The sequence below is a fragment of the Megalops cyprinoides genome, chromosome 7 (genome assembly GCF_013368585.1).
Source record: "Megalops cyprinoides isolate fMegCyp1 chromosome 7, fMegCyp1.pri, whole genome shotgun sequence".
NCBI lineage: Eukaryota > Metazoa > Chordata > Actinopteri > Elopiformes > Megalopidae > Megalops > Megalops cyprinoides.
The window spans coordinates 9,369,874-9,383,457 of NC_050589.1; the positions used below are offsets into that span (position 1 = coordinate 9,369,874).

General features: G+C 41.0%; 1 protein-coding gene across 2 annotated transcripts in view; it reads right to left on the reverse strand.

The window, feature by feature from the left end:
• gripap1 (GRIP1 associated protein 1) overlaps window positions 1-12,284 on the reverse strand; it is a 50,117-nt gene extending 37,833 nt beyond the window's left edge. For both annotated transcript variants that reach the window (XM_036533258.1, XM_036533257.1), the window contains exons 1-7: window positions 12,214-12,284; window positions 6,540-6,606; window positions 3,516-3,577; window positions 2,823-2,849; window positions 2,018-2,125; window positions 1,452-1,608; window positions 214-386 (exon numbers count right to left, since the gene is read on the reverse strand). In XM_036533258.1, coding sequence (XP_036389151.1) covers window positions 214-386; window positions 1,452-1,608; window positions 2,018-2,125; window positions 2,823-2,849; window positions 3,516-3,577; window positions 6,540-6,606; window positions 12,214-12,255 — 636 coding nt within the window. In that variant the 5' untranslated portion in view covers window positions 12,256-12,284. The remainder of the gene's footprint in view (window positions 1-213; window positions 387-1,451; window positions 1,609-2,017; window positions 2,126-2,822; window positions 2,850-3,515; window positions 3,578-6,539; window positions 6,607-12,213) is intronic.
• Between the last annotated feature and the right edge of the window lie 1,300 nt (window positions 12,285-13,584).

A 13,584-nucleotide genomic window follows, 5' to 3' on the forward strand; every position in this document is an offset into this window, starting at 1 on the left:
ACTTTACTCATGGGGTCAGGATCCACTGGGTATTATAAAAAGTGACATGGAGGAAGGAAAGGGAAACTGATCCATTTTAACATTAAAGGTACACACACCCTGTTTAAATGACTGCGTGTACAAACATCAAAGTCAGAATATGAACGTCTTCACATCATTTCAACTGACCACAGGCAAGACCCCATACAGACGGGTCATGTCCCGCCCCCTCACCTGTTCCAGCTTATCAGCAGCTCCCTCTGCTGACTCCTCCCTTCTACCGCCCGCCTCTGTGTGCACCTGGACGCCGTTGGAGTCCGCCGGCCCATCTGTCTCCGAGGCCTTGAGGTCATTGGCCTCCACCCCCCTCTGGCTCTGTACTTCCCTCTCATAGCGCTCCTGAAGGGCTGTGAATCAAAGCCAGAAGAAAGGGGGGGACGGCTTACAATGTATGATCTGCCTTACAGTCGCACAATAATGAGACATGGTGCACATCTGGCTTATTATTGTGGAGGGGACACAATTTGGCTCTGAGCTGGTTTTTAGACTTGGACCCAGCTGCATCTTAAAAGGCTGATCACCCGCATTAATCAACCTGTGGCAAATCCATCTTTACGGTCCAATACAGATATAACACTGATGAGATCCACAGTATGCAAGGTTATAAAATCATATTCATTTTTCAGTACACTGCTAGCACTCACTGCCTGAGCAACACGTCACAGCCAGGGAGTGGAAGTGACTGGAAAAATGATTCAGACCCCAGATAACCACATTAATGCAGCAGAACTTTTATTGTTTCTGTAACAGCAGCATTTGTGTGTACACCCACATTAAAGTTTTATCTAATGACACACTATCCACAATCAACTTATTATTCTAAATAATTTTTGTGAACTTAAAAAAAGTCATAAACATTTAATAGGGTACACCTCAGAATAGTCTGATAATAATCAAAAAAGCAGCAGCTTGATATTTCCTCCATTCCCTGAAATGACTGAAATCCTGTGATCGATCAAAAAGGAGCTTGAAATGGCCCTAAATCAGCACTCCTTTATGAATGTAATGATTTAATTCTGTCCCGTCTGCTTTAGATTTCATTACAAAAATTAGTTTTCATGGACTGAGTGAACTTACTTATAATAATAACGTAACAAAATATAGCCCATGTGGCCACACTGATATGTCTTCACCAAAATTACTAATTACTGAATTAAATTACATTCACATAGCCTCCTTCATGTAGTTTCATGTAGATTAAATGTACTTCTACAGAACTTAATAGTATATCTAATATGCTTATGAATTATTTCATAATTATAAAACATAGTTTCATTTTACTTACTGATTAAGTTATAAATTGTTTGCTCATAAATCCATTATGCTTAAACATTTTGTTGCTTTGGCAAGAGAAAACATCACTGTGAACATCACTGAGTATTTACAGGACTCCTTTCACAACCGCCACTCACCCGCCATGTTTTTCTGTAGGGCGGAGTTTTCAGCCTGGAGGCGGAGCAGCTCTCCATCTACGGGGCTGGAGGCGGGGCTGGAGGCGGCAGGCTGCACCTCTCGGCCCTCCTTCAGCGCTTTGTTCTCCAGCTCCAGCTGCTCGATCTGAGAGCACAGCTACAGCACCAGAGAGCACACACCACACCACTTCAGAGGCCAGGCTTCAGTAGCTTTGCATCAATTAACCTTCCCACTCAACGATACGCAGGCAGCAATAAATGCCACCGAATAAACAACAGCAGATACAATATTACCGACACAGTATGCCCTTTTTATCAAGTTAGCAATCCCTTGTTTATCACACTACTGCTTAATAATAATACGTAATAATTATTTTTGCACTGGTGTTATAGTCATTGCAACGGATTTATACTCAAATAACTGCTGTTCTTGTATATGAAACAAATCCCACTTTGCACATAAAGCTTTAGTTTTGGTACACAGTGCAGTATTCTCCGGACCCCATCAGGAGTCTCTAAGTATGTAGAAGCTCTCAGAGTTGGCCTGCCATGGGGGGGTTCAGCACCTTGGACAGCTCCTGCATCAAGGTGCTATTCTGTAGTCTGAAGTCATCCTCCTGGCTGTGTAACTTGCCCTGGAGCATCTCATTCTCGCTGAGCAAGGCATCCACCTCCTGTCAGAACAAGCCACACACACACACACACACACACACACACACACACACACACACACACACATTACCGTAAACATTACTCAATGGCCTCTCATGAGATTTGCTGAGGTCTGTAATGGCACACAAACTGCACATGCAATCCTTCTAAGCATGCTCTGGAGCCAGAAGACTGATGGCTGGAAAAAAAAAATAAGCGAAAGCACTTTCTCAAGAAACTGTAATTAAAATCAAAGACAGTATGATTAATTATCCGAACGGGTTTTCGAGTTATATAAATCACACTGTAGTTGCCTCTCGCATCCGTGTACAGGATCCGTCCCGCTCCTGCCGTGCATGCATGTTACTGAGCAGTGTCCAAAACAAACTTACCCTTTCCAGCCCATCTATGCTTGTCATCTGTGATTTACTTCACTAGACAAACCTTTCCCTTGACACTATTACCCAGGTTTCAACTGGAGTACAACTACACATATTGTGATGTTCTGTACAGCACACAAGCAACCATCTCAAAAGAGGGTTCTCAAAATGTACACACACACACACACACAAATATACACATACAAATACATACATCCATACATATTCACATACATATTTCATTCTTTGGATTGCACCTTGAATGAATAACATTCCAGAGACCACGTATGAAATAAGCAACAGGCTTTGAAGGAAGCCCTACAAAACAAAAAAGACTTACCTGAGCCTTCTTACTCTTATTAAGAGCCTATGAATAAGAATGAAAAGTATATTAGCAGAAATATGAAACCCCCAACCATTACAAAAACAAACAAAACATGTGAAATGCTGGGTCAGATCTTCCCATGCTATAATGAGGCCAATAAGACTCCCTCTTGTTAACTAGCTAAATAGTAACAAACTGTTCAAAGTGATTTAAACAGCACAGATAAAGCAGTTTATCATAATACTTTAACAGATGGCGACCGCCACACCCAGATCATCCTGAATTTAAAATTTTCTTGCAGATATAATACACATTTTTCCCCAGACTTTTTCCCCCACTTTGATAGAATATGGGCAATAAGTTCCATTAAGGAATCAGCTCCCATTGATCATGTGCTTCATGGTGCCATTATGTTTGGTAATTCTATATACTATCTGAATGTATTCATGTAATAATGGTATCTGAAATGTCCCATTATTTTTCATAAACTGAGATGGTTGTGAAATTTGCCCTTCACCACTGACTTCCACTGACTGGAGTTGTTGTTTCATAATGGCGATAAATGCCTGTGTACTGAACAGAAAAAACACCAGACTACTGCTGTCTATGCAAGCTGAAGTTATAATTCCACAGAAAGTTGCCGTCTGTAATAACAGGTATTTGGTGTTTGTTCAGCTTTTTAAATAAAAAGGAAGATTAGCTCCCCACCTTCTGGGCTTTGTTGTACTCCTTCTCCAGGTTCGAGGTCTTCTGACGTACAACATTGAGTTCTGGAACAAAAAAATGTGATTAACAGTAAATCCCCCTTCCCATCCTCCAGAGAGTACACCACGACTGGCACACCAGGGGCAACTCCAACCTCACAAGGCAGGACTGACTTCAGCTATACTAGCTGGAATTTATCAGGCCTACATATTCCATTATGTGGCTAATAAACTAATAATGCTGTGCAAGATTCAGCTTGGCCTCCACTCCTCCCATTTTGGCTAGTAACGGTGGCCACACACACAAGATGATCTTTTGCTTGTTTTACATCAATCAACCATGAAAACCAGCTTTGGAAATAATCTTCAACATCTGTTCAGTGATTTGGAGCATAATATTTTGTGTATTGTTATCGCTCCGCAATCTTGGGAAATCGCAAGCAACATGCATACATTGTTTATGTAGAGGAGATATATTAAGCCTGCAATTCAGGGCAGCCCATTTTACCTTTTATCAAAGCCGGTAATTACAACCAGCTCAGAGAACATTTATTTTTAGACTGCAGCTACTGCGCTGTGCACCAGTTTATACAGATAAAACATCAAACGCATCATGCAGCAGTCAATCGGACACGCATGCCGAGTGCCAGGCTCACAGCCTCTTCAGTGGGCGTTATGTGGGCACAGTGTCAAGCGCAGGCAGTATGGAGGCTAAGCGCGCCTCGCACACATTCGCCGATTTTACATCGAGGCACACCTGAGGCAAAGTTAACCACCAGTCTGAAATGAGAGCGGTGTCGCTCGCTCCCGATACCTTGAACGGAGCGGGTGTTCTCATTCAGTGCCTGACAGCTTATTGTATTTCTCTGAGGCAGACGTTAGCAGAGAGTTTGAATCCACTGACATTTGCAGAATTTTATGCTCTTGAGCATCCTGGCAGGATTCCAGAGAGTGTAACAAGACTCTTCCGCATAGGACAACTGTAGCTACCGCACTAAAAACACTGCCTCGCATGAATGTACACAACTTTGAGTGTAATTACCAGCTTGTGAAAGAGTCTGACAGTTAGCCAGCTGCCTTACACAACATCCCCTCTGAACCATTCCACTTCCACCTGTTTTTAACCCTCTTCATCTGTTTCTCCACTCTTTCACGGTCACAGATGTAATACCTACAGGCCTCCGTCCACACGCATGGCAAACCAGGGGGACTTAACTCACTCCACGCTGGTCAAAGTCTTAGAGGACAGAGATAAAATAAGACAACCATCCCATTATCACTTCTTTTTACAAGTCAGTTAAAAAAACTGTATGTCAAGTGAAGAGGTGATAAAAGAGATGATGACTGTTTATGTATTTTTCTTAGCAATCACCCAAAGAGAGGGAAAAAAGCACCACTGATTATTTATTCTAGCTCTCCGGCACAGAATTTTATGTATTTTGAAACCATTTTCTTATGCTACAACTGATCTCTCTTTTTCTGGATCTTTTTCCCCTCCCTCTCTGTTTCTCAGAATAAAATGGCCAGATCAGTTTCTCAAACAAATTTCTGACGCAGAAAAATGACACAGCCACTTCATTATGAATTTTAATGCTCGTCGCAAGGCTTGCACACCGCTGAGAGGGAATATGAGGTGGACTGATTTTTTTTGCAGTGTGGTTTGAACAATTTCACACAATAGTCTATCTCCGTGACTCTGCTGTCTGCATTGCATAAGGAAGGAGGCCAGCCGAAATCTGGTCTGAGCAGCCAACCTACACCGTGCCGGTAATTCCAGAACATGCACCATGTGTTGCTGAATTATAAATGCGAAAACTACGCTTCAACCAGTGTTAAAAATCTCACACCAGTCACCACGTCTTGAAAAATAACCTTAGTGCATGTGCAGCTGTGATAAGATTTTAAATTACCAAAGTTTGTCTCACAATTTCCTTCCCTCAATCAAGCTCATTGAAATATGTAATAAGAGTAGGTAACACATTAGAAAACACATTACTGCAGTCTTCTATTTTTTTTTTAATACGCGCACCAGCCTAGATGAGTAAAATCAAAAACCCATCAGATCACACTGTCACCTTAACACAGCTACATTAAATACAAGTGAATCTGCACAGCCTGCACTGTGGAATTAAATATCCTTTAAATATCCTACGTGAACTGAAAGAGGCAAATCACAAGCATGCCTTGTTACATGTGTTTTTCTTATTTAAACAAATGATAATTGCTACAAGTAAACTATTTTTCCTTTGCTTAATATAGTCTGTGAAAATAAACAGGCTAGTTATGTTACCATGGAAATAACACTGCAGAGCGCAGGGTTCTGCCTAGGGCCAGCAGAATGTTTATACATGATACAAACATTTGTTTTGGTTTTATAAAATTATTTCATAAAGAAGAGACAAATTCCACTCATTTTGAATGCAATCCACAAACCGCTGCGAGACAATTTTGCTGTTTAGAAATTCTCGAGCGCAGACTTCTCTGCCCCTCTGTTCTCCACCCGTGGTTTAAGCTATGAATGCAAATGCTAGCAACAGTGATATACCCACAAACACATTTCTGTCAAACACATTTTAGTTTTAAGGTTAGGAATTAAGAAGTTCTGTTCTGTTACTGTACTCACATAACATCATTGAACATCATAATACAAAATAAAACAAAAACATACCATTGGATACAAAGAATCATCATCATCAAAATGACAGATTGTATGCATATTGAAAAATAAAGAAATAATACACGCTTATTCTTCATCCAACGGACCTCAATTGGGTTGTGCTGAAGGTTACGACACAAACTTTCAACACTATCTGCAGATTGTGCTTTAAACGGGTCTTTTAGTGGTAGTGTCTTTAAAGGCGGCTTTTAGAAGTAATTGGGGTTGTACAGGTTCTCATCTTCTCAGGGTACCCTTCACAAGTCATTAAACACAAAAATCAGGTAATTCTTTTGACAGCTCAGCTGGGAAGCTGGGATTTAAAAAAAGCTGGGGGGGGGGGGGGGGGTACTATGATTTCCATGGACTTACCTGCTGTGTTCTTGCGCAGGTCATCAGAAAGTTGGTAATTCTGTGTTCTCAGCTCCAAGAGCTGAGCCTGATGGTGAAGAAACAAAATGATATGGTAAGTATTTGAGAACAGGTATGGACATAATGGAGCCATTTCAGAGGTCAGCCCTTATTCTGTGCAGATCCCTGATTGGAGTCCTGTTTTAAAGGAGTAAATGGGTCGAAATCTACCGCCTTGCTTTGTTTTATATGTACTGCGCATTACATTGACAGACAAGGAGGATGCTTCCGAAGTTCAGTGAGCCCCAGCTGGCAGCAGATGACGTGAGTGGGGCTTCAGTAAAATGGCTCTGCGCTGTCTGTTGTCTCCTGCCTGCACATGGAAGCCAGCTGGAAGCTATCAGCAGAAATCTGGTATCTTCACTCGGCGCACATAGTCAGTCTGTGATCAACCTCAAGATACCGGAGAGGACAGAGATACACTTCCTCTGAGAGAATCGATGTGGCTTTAGTGCATGGTGAGGATTTTGTTGTTCCAATTTTTTTTTTTGGACTCAACTTCCCACTTCCTCCCACTGACACAGAGCAGCTCAGAGCTGCCTTAGTTCTGATTACACCATCATCAGTTTCACTCTGGTGTGACTCCATTTTTGAAGCATCATTATTAGACAGTAAGTTAATACTTCACACATAGTACAATATACCAAAATTTACCTAACATTTTACCTTAGTCCCTTTTAATTTTGCTTTCTATTTTTGTCACACTTGTACCCTATACTTGAGAACAAATGCATCCTACTTGCTGTCGTAGCCATGTTCAGATGTATGCTGTGACAACAGACCCAGCTGGGGGATATTCAGTCTAACTGTATCCCACAGATCATTATTTTTGCAATAAATACACATTTCTCTACAAAAATAACCAGCAGCCCCATCTAAATCGTGGCACTGGGTTTATCTGAGGACGTGTGAACTGAAATTGTACACATCACTTCCATGGATTTGGCTGTGTAAAAGAATTCCCGCTTCCCAGGTAACGTGAGTCAGCGGGAGCAACAAATTAACACAGCTAGCGCAATTACCTCACACAGCTGGAGCCTCGACAAAAGAGTTCCAAAAACCTCTGAAATCTCAATCAGCACAGCTGGCACTGATCTGGGATCAGAGGGAGGACAGCATACAACTGCACGGCCACTTCATGGAGTCTGGCGCCACATGCGCTCACAAACAGTTCCTTTGGTACTTTTATCGCTCATATTTAACAAGAGGGAGGGATGGTGAAAGAGTGCTTCCTGTATCAGCCTAGCTGTATGAGGGCACAGGAGAGGGGAGAACAGGGCCTCCAGAACAAACTCCCATTTTTAAGTGAGACACTGTATGCTTCCTTGTAAAATCACAAATGTTATCAATACATTGGTCTGCCCCGCCAACTGACCTCATTAACCCTGTGACCAGTCCCGGCTAGATGGTGTCTACGTAAACGACCTTTCCTGAGAGCACTACAGTTAGTTAGCAAGACAATGGGATCTGATCCTTCAAAGACACTGGCCAGGCAGCTGGTACAATCCCCTCCCCTCCCCAAGGATATAAAGATCTGATTGGAGTGGAAAATTTCCAAGGCCGTTTCAAGAACCTTTTCACAACAGCCTAAGCTTAGCGTGAAAGTCAAATGTCAAGGTTATTCTTACAGGGAAAGGGCTTGTTAATGTGATGGGGATGTTGAGGGGAAAGTGCTTAAAAGGAGAAACATCCTGTGCCACCACCTGCCCCCACCCTGGAGAAACCTGCTGATTAATACTGACTGACAAATTACAGCATGCATGCGACCAGGCCTATACTCATGGGTAAATACAGGACAAACATAAGGATGAGTACACTAAGCAGAACTGAGTCCAAGAGCATGATTACCCCCCTTCGTAAACATTTAAACGTGTAGGTTTCCTTCAAGCAAACAGAAGGTTTGAGGGATGAGGTTAGATTCAAAGCAGTGGAAGGTTAGATTTCAACAGAATGAAATAAGGTTTAGACATACCCGTTTACCCTTTACATGTTGTTGTGTAACTAAATGTACAGCAACATGCACTGTAAAAATGTCTGCCTAACCTTCAGAAATAAAGGTCAATATCGTAATCTAAATTCCAACTGCAGAGCTGTCAGCCTCCTGACAAAGCCCTGCTGTATTAATAGATTTCAGGTCAAGAGATGAGAAGAAAAAAAAACCCTACAATACAAGGGGTCCTCACATGAACAGCATGTGATTCCACAGATCTCTTAAATTCATGCCTTCTCCCTCATGCTGATAGGGAGAAAAATACCAGGCATTCCTCTGCCCCTCTGATCTGCAACTAGCATATCTGTGGCAACTGTTATTCAAGGCACCAGAGTGACTTCCCTGTAAAACAGTTAGTCTTCACTTCATAACCTTCAGCATTGTGCCATGTGCCAAAGCAGAACTACAGGAGATTTAAACCTCCTTACAACAATTCCTCAAAGCAGGCAACCATTGTAATATAAAGACAGAATGCTGAAAACTCACGAACCCACAGACTAATGCACTTCATAAAATGATTAGTATGTTTAACAGTGTCAATAGTAAACCTGCGATACCCTAGGTTACAGATGTCCCCTGTAAGTAGAATGAAGCAGCCCAGGCCTTTGTGAACCTTAACAAATGAAACACTTGACAAATTATGTATGCATTTAATACACGTGCAATCTAAAATTACAAAATGAGTAACTTAGTCGCTAAGGGTTAGTAAGAACGCCTCCAAATTAAGAAATAACTTGGTTGCCAGTACAAAGAATATGAAAAACTCCATTTTAAACCTTTGTCATAAGCTAGAAACCCAAAGTCACCGAAGAATGCACCACTGTGACATTAAAGAGAATGCACTTGCATGTTAGATTCCACAGATCACAGGAGGCACGGCAAGACAGAGAGCAGTATTTTCAAGTGATTTCTGTTGCACTCACACCAAGACAACATTTTGAATGGTTACGACTCTAACCCCATCTGCATGTTGTAGATCACTGTTCTAGAACACGTGTGGTTTAAGTGAGCAGCAAGAAGTACAGTGCTTTATCATCCACAGGAACACTCTGTCCACTTTTTTTTAGACCGACAAAGCTAAAATTTGGTATTTTTCTACTGCGTGAAAAATACATAATCAATTTATGCCTACAGTGTCCCACAAAAAAATCATGTTGTTAAGGCATTACACAATCTGAAAATAACTACCTCCCCGACTTTACCCCAAGCTCTTCATTGGATAACCCCCAACATTCACAAAATGAATTTTGGTGGACACTACATTTCCATTCCTTCCATTAGGCAAAGATGCTCCGCAACGTATGGAATGCTGATGTTATCCTTGATGGTATGTTTTATCATCCTGTCAGACAAGTTTGCAGTATTAGGGTCTCCTTGCACTGATCCTGCTTAAGAAGTCATCCACTAACAAGTATAGTCGTCTGGTTGCAGTCATCACATGATCACCCTGACATCGTTTTATCTACTGTTCTACACCTTTCTCTCTTTCTACACCTACAATAGGGTTCATAGCTTGCAGCAATATAAACCTCATCATTTATTTAACTCTAGCTGGCTCTAACTAGCTAGCAACAGTCGTATCTATTTCAAATGATAACAGACACAAATTTGTCTATTGTGGTCACTTCTGCAAAATACACATATTGTGATGAACTGCACATTGCTACCTATTGTGCTAAGAGTGACCTATTAACAGGAAAGCATATTTACTTTAAGATTTGGGCAGATGTGGTTATTGTAAGTGTTTAACACCACCAGGTGCTACTGTGCCATTCTTAGGCATCACTTATACACATTACTGCAGTCAGATCTCTCTGGCTACGCATCTTATTTCAAAGCAGACTTCTCACTCCCATCATTCCATCTCTCTCTGCTTATCAGGGAACACTATGTTAATTTCATAACAGAGGGTCTAAGTGAGTCTGCAAAATTCTACAGCAGAGGAATTATAAGCAGAACTGTTTTTTTTTTCTTTGCATGTTTTGTTATTTTGTATTTTGCTTTTATGGATGATTGTGAGGAAAGCAAGAAACAGTTAGGTCCTGAGGTGAAACAACTACAAACAATCAAATTTTTAAACAGAAAGACAGTCACTTAAACTGCTAAACAACACATTTCTGATGAAGTTGGTTATTAGTTGTGGTTGTTCTGAGAGGCCAAAATGTGTTTTAAAAAAAAAAAAAAAAACAATTTCCATGCCTCCAAATGTCTTAAATCTCAGTCATGACTGTTTCCCAACAACACCCTGCAGCTCAGGTGTGACAGCCCCACAACGTTTAGCATTTTTAGCAGAAAAGCAACATTTTGTGCGCATTGTGCTTCCAGCACATTCCAGACCACATCATCATCTGCTGCTGACCTAACATCCTGGAATTTCATTTTCCACCTTGACTCTTAGATTAACCTTTCTTCCTGTGTGTGTGTTTGTACGTCGTTGCGGGTAAGGGCGTTTGCCAAGTGACAAAACATAACTAAATGTTTTCATGCTGTTCTACATCACAATAACTGTTATAATTTGATACCACCCATGTACTGATGTACCTATATTCAATATGTGATAAAGGTGTGACCACAATCTATATATAATGAACTGTGTTTATTATTATTATTATTATTGTTATTGTCGTTGTTGCAGCATAGGTATTGATGTTGTTATTATTTTTGGATATTTTGGAATTGTTAAGCAGTTTGGCTAAACATGTACACTCTATTTTCTTAGGAAAACAAATTACTGCGACTGCATTGCGTTGTTCCTTACATGGTAATTTGGACTGCATTTACCTAATTGAATATCCGTTAAAAACAGCAGCATCAGTAATATAGAGGATGAGCAAATGGGTTCCAATTAACGTTATGTATAACGTTACTATTTTTAGAAAATACGGTAAACTAGCGCATCTAGCTAGGCAGCAGAGATACAATTTAAATTTTTGCAACGTTAGGAAACATTACCTGTTACCCTGCTAATTTGATAGCTAGCTGTCTAGCTAGCTGTTCCCAGTGATGGAGACTGACCGGTTGTATTATGTATCCTTGGAGTGAATGATCAAATAGCTAATTAAAGGGTCGAGGGGGTTAACAGGTTCCATGACAGAAAAACACAGTCGACAACATAACTATCGAATGCATTCAGCCTATTAACATTAGCGATACAACTGGCTAGCTAACGCATCCTGAGAAAAGTGAGTGTAAATTTGCTTGTGACAATGCTAACTGCTAATAGCGGCAACCTAAGGACAGCCAGCTAGCTACTTTAGTAAATAACTTGCTAGCTTGCTTATAGCTAGCTGTGTCTTCGTTCCTTGTCAGCTGTTTTTGAAGGCATCAGACAACCCGCAATATTAGTTTTGTCTGGTTAGTTATTATACTGTAGTTGATGTTTTCTTTAGGTTGACGCTAGCAAGCTATCTTAGCTACCTGACTTGCTGTCTTCAGCAACCCCCAGTTCCTTCCCTACAAGCCGCCTCCCTCCGTCAGCCACCCCCACCCGACTCCAAGGCTGTCATCTAGGCCTACGAAGCCAATTAATGTCTTGCTTTCACTGCGGGCATCCCGAGTCGATCGTAGAGATTTCACAAAAGCCAGCATTTAAAATCTTCTCACACAGACTAACAGCTCGGTTAGGGCAGCAGTGATGCTAGGTACCTGCATTCGATGGAACTCCTCTTCTGACAGTGCCTGCGCCATCTTTACTCAGGGAAACGGGCTGCGGGAACTACCATCCCTATGCTCCTCTCTGTGGAGGGGTCAGATGGCATGGACTAACACTAGATTTCTGAGTCATTTTTGTCTTACTTCCCTTACAAAGATCATACCGCTAAATGAAAACTTGAATAGTGTATTCGGAAATGGGCAATTTAAACCTATGCGCAAGGGATTTGATTCATGGAGATTCACTCTCATATATGTATAAGTAGTACGTTCCGCTGTAAACACCAAGCAGCGAGAGTGCTGAGACGCAAGGCAGCTGCATTATTCGCACCTGTCCAGCAGAGGGAGTGAGATTATATGTAATGACCGTAAGACTCGCGTCGGTGGTTCTGGCCAATGCAGCGTTACCGTTGCAGTTAGGCTACCCTCATTAGCAGTGCACATGAAATTCATAAAACAGAATGCCATCTCAGCAACCAAAGAACATAATACAGGTAAACCATATTCAATAAATGGAATTGCATTCGGTTGTTGAAAATAGACTAAACTCAATAACGTGTATCATCCATTCACAGAGGTCATTAGTTTCATGAAGCCATTTAATTGGTGATGTGTGCAAATACATACCAATGAATCTCAGACATTTGTTAGCTCAAACTTCCATTTGTTTTTAATTATCTTTTTTAACTATGCCAATTTGCTTTCAGAGTATTTTGGTACTTGAATTGTGTGTACACACAGTGCGTACTAACACTGTAAAATAAATACCTACATACACAATAAAAAATTCAAGAAAGTCTGGTTTAGCCTATTTCGTGTCAGATGCATTAAGTAATGATATTGGCAAATGAATATAAGCCCTGCAGCATTTTCGTATTTAATATCCCCCCTTCATTCATTTCTCACTCCCTTTTACATACAATAACACTTTGTGAAACACTGTTTAACTCCAGGGTAACAAGAATGTTCTTATTAATTTTTCAGTGGCTGAATTTGTCTAATTGCGCACTTTGTAGGCTGTATCTGCTCACAAAATAGTCTATGCGACCAAGCATTTCAGTAGAAACTGGTACACTGGGTGGGCAATGGCTCAGTGGTGTAGAACGCTTGTTTGTGGTACAGCCAATGACACAGTTTCATACCGGAAAAGAGCAGAGATACAACACAAGGTGAAGGCATTGTCTGAGGCTGTGGATAACAGCAGCAACCAGATACATTATAAGACAAAATGTTCAAAAGCAGATGTACAGTACATAGCTGGCCTGGGTGACACAGGGAAATGAGTAAATACAAGTTGCCATATGACCCAAATGCTTTTATATTCACATGTGTATATGAATGAATTACCTTTATAGTAATGCTGCA